Raw genomic sequence first — 1,641 nt, forward strand, 5'->3', positions numbered from 1 at the left:
GCTGTGACTATAGTCTCACCTAAATATATTTGTCTTCTCTTTCAGGGTCTGCCAATAACGCACCCATAACTCTCGCAGAGTTGTGCACGTTATATTGTAGGAGGTTTAGTGTGTCCCTCATTGTTGCGTGGGGGCTGGGGTCTGCGTGTAGTCCATTAGGTCCTCCTGCAGCTGAGACCCAGGTTGTGAGCTCTGTGGTGCTATAAAGGCACTTAGAGCTCCTCTCTGGGCTTCGCCTGCTTGCAGAATCCCCTTGGGTCGGCCTGGTCCTCTTCTTTGGCCCTCTGGTTCCCCAGTGGGTAACCTTTTATTTCCTCTGGTTTGCACCACCTGCCACCCATCTTGTGCTTTTGGCTCCATAAACCTACGGGGTCTTTCCATGTATGCTGTACGGGCCCTGCTTGATGCCCTCTCCCTCTCAGGGCACTTAGAGACCCAGGCTGGGTGTGTTCCCCTACAATTTGCGCACCTCGGTTGTTCCCCAGCTTTTCGTGCTGGGCATTCCTTGTCGTCATGTTCTTTTGCCGCGCAGAACCCGCACCTTTTGGCCTGCCTGCAGAATCTGGCCGTATGCCCATACTCATGGCAGTTAAAGCACCGGGTGACCTGCGCTTCCCGGTGGAAGATATCAACGTCACAAAATATGCTGTCTATTATCAATCCATTGTCTACTAGTAGGTTGGCTTGCTGAGGCGAGGTGACGCTGAGTACAAGAGACCCAACCTTTGCCTGCAAGCTGGCATTCCGTCGTAGAGACAGTCTCTCAATTTGTACCCCTCTTCGGAGTCCTTCATTCTGTGCTTAAATTGCCTTGATGGCTTGCTGTTCCTCCTTCCAGTTGGTGTTGCCCATTGGGACTCCCTTAACCATGACTGGGTACAGGGTGTGCTTTGCCTTCGCCTTTTGTCCCAAGACTTCCAGCCATGTGCTGCTCTTAGTCAAGGCCTCCCTGGTCTCCCTCGCGTCGGTTGTCAGGATGATGTCTCCACTGGGGAGACATCTTGCTGCAAGCACCTTTCCCTTTGTCACATCCATAATTCTGGTGTTGACGGCTGCCACAATCGCTGGGGGGGTGGCCTCCTCAGCTGGGAGGGCTTCGCAGTCCCGGCGTAGGACAGTAATCTCGCGGAGGGTTCGGTTAGGCACTGGTTTTTCTGGAATTCCCTGTCCTGCGACCTTGGCCCATGATGACAGTTTGGCTTCTTTCACTCCTTCGGGTTGGCGTTGTGCGCGTGTCGCCACGGTCGCGTCTTCCACCTTGGCCAGCATCACCTCCCCCAGTTTGACCTTCAACTCCCTCACCAACCTGGCTGCCTCCTCCACTACCTCCTTCCCTTTGCCGTTGATGGCAGGATCTTCGCTCCCATTGCAAAGAACATTGCTCAACTGTGTCAATATTGCTCCACATGTGGTGGGCTGCTGCCTCTTGTCAGAGTTTTCTTCTCGCGGGCGTCCGTCAGCGCGTCCCACGATTTCCTCCATCACAACCATGGCACCAGCACCACCTCAACTGGGGATTGCTGGGTGTCGTGAGATTCCCTGCGATCAGGGCTATCGTTCGCTATCGTTTTCAGTGTATATAGATAAAAGTAAAGACCTTTTTCCTTTTAAAATTTCAATATGAATCCACCACAATGTTAA

At 53.1% G+C, this 1,641-nt stretch overlaps 2 protein-coding genes across 2 annotated transcripts; both read right to left on the reverse strand.

Annotated features, from left to right (window-relative positions):
• Positions 1-212: 212 nt before the first annotated feature.
• Positions 213-515, reverse strand: HCAG_09269 (predicted protein; the record flags this gene model as incomplete). The annotated part of the gene is made up of 1 exon (XM_001535751.1): positions 213-515. One exon carries the CDS (start codon positions 513-515, stop codon positions 213-215), a length of 303 nt encoding a protein of 100 aa, XP_001535801.1.
• A 286-nt stretch (positions 516-801) lies between these two features.
• HCAG_09270 (predicted protein) lies at positions 802-1,491 on the reverse strand (the record flags this gene model as incomplete). The annotated part of the gene is made up of 1 exon (XM_001535752.1): positions 802-1,491. The coding sequence occupies one exon, from the start codon at positions 1,489-1,491 to the stop codon at positions 802-804; it is 690 nt and encodes a 229-aa protein (XP_001535802.1).
• Positions 1,492-1,641: the final 150 nt, after the last annotated feature.

Source organism: Histoplasma capsulatum, genomic scaffold (genome assembly GCF_000149585.1).
Source record: "Histoplasma capsulatum NAm1 scaffold_147 genomic scaffold, whole genome shotgun sequence".
Classification (NCBI taxonomy): Eukaryota; Fungi; Ascomycota; class Eurotiomycetes; order Onygenales; family Ajellomycetaceae; genus Histoplasma; species Histoplasma mississippiense.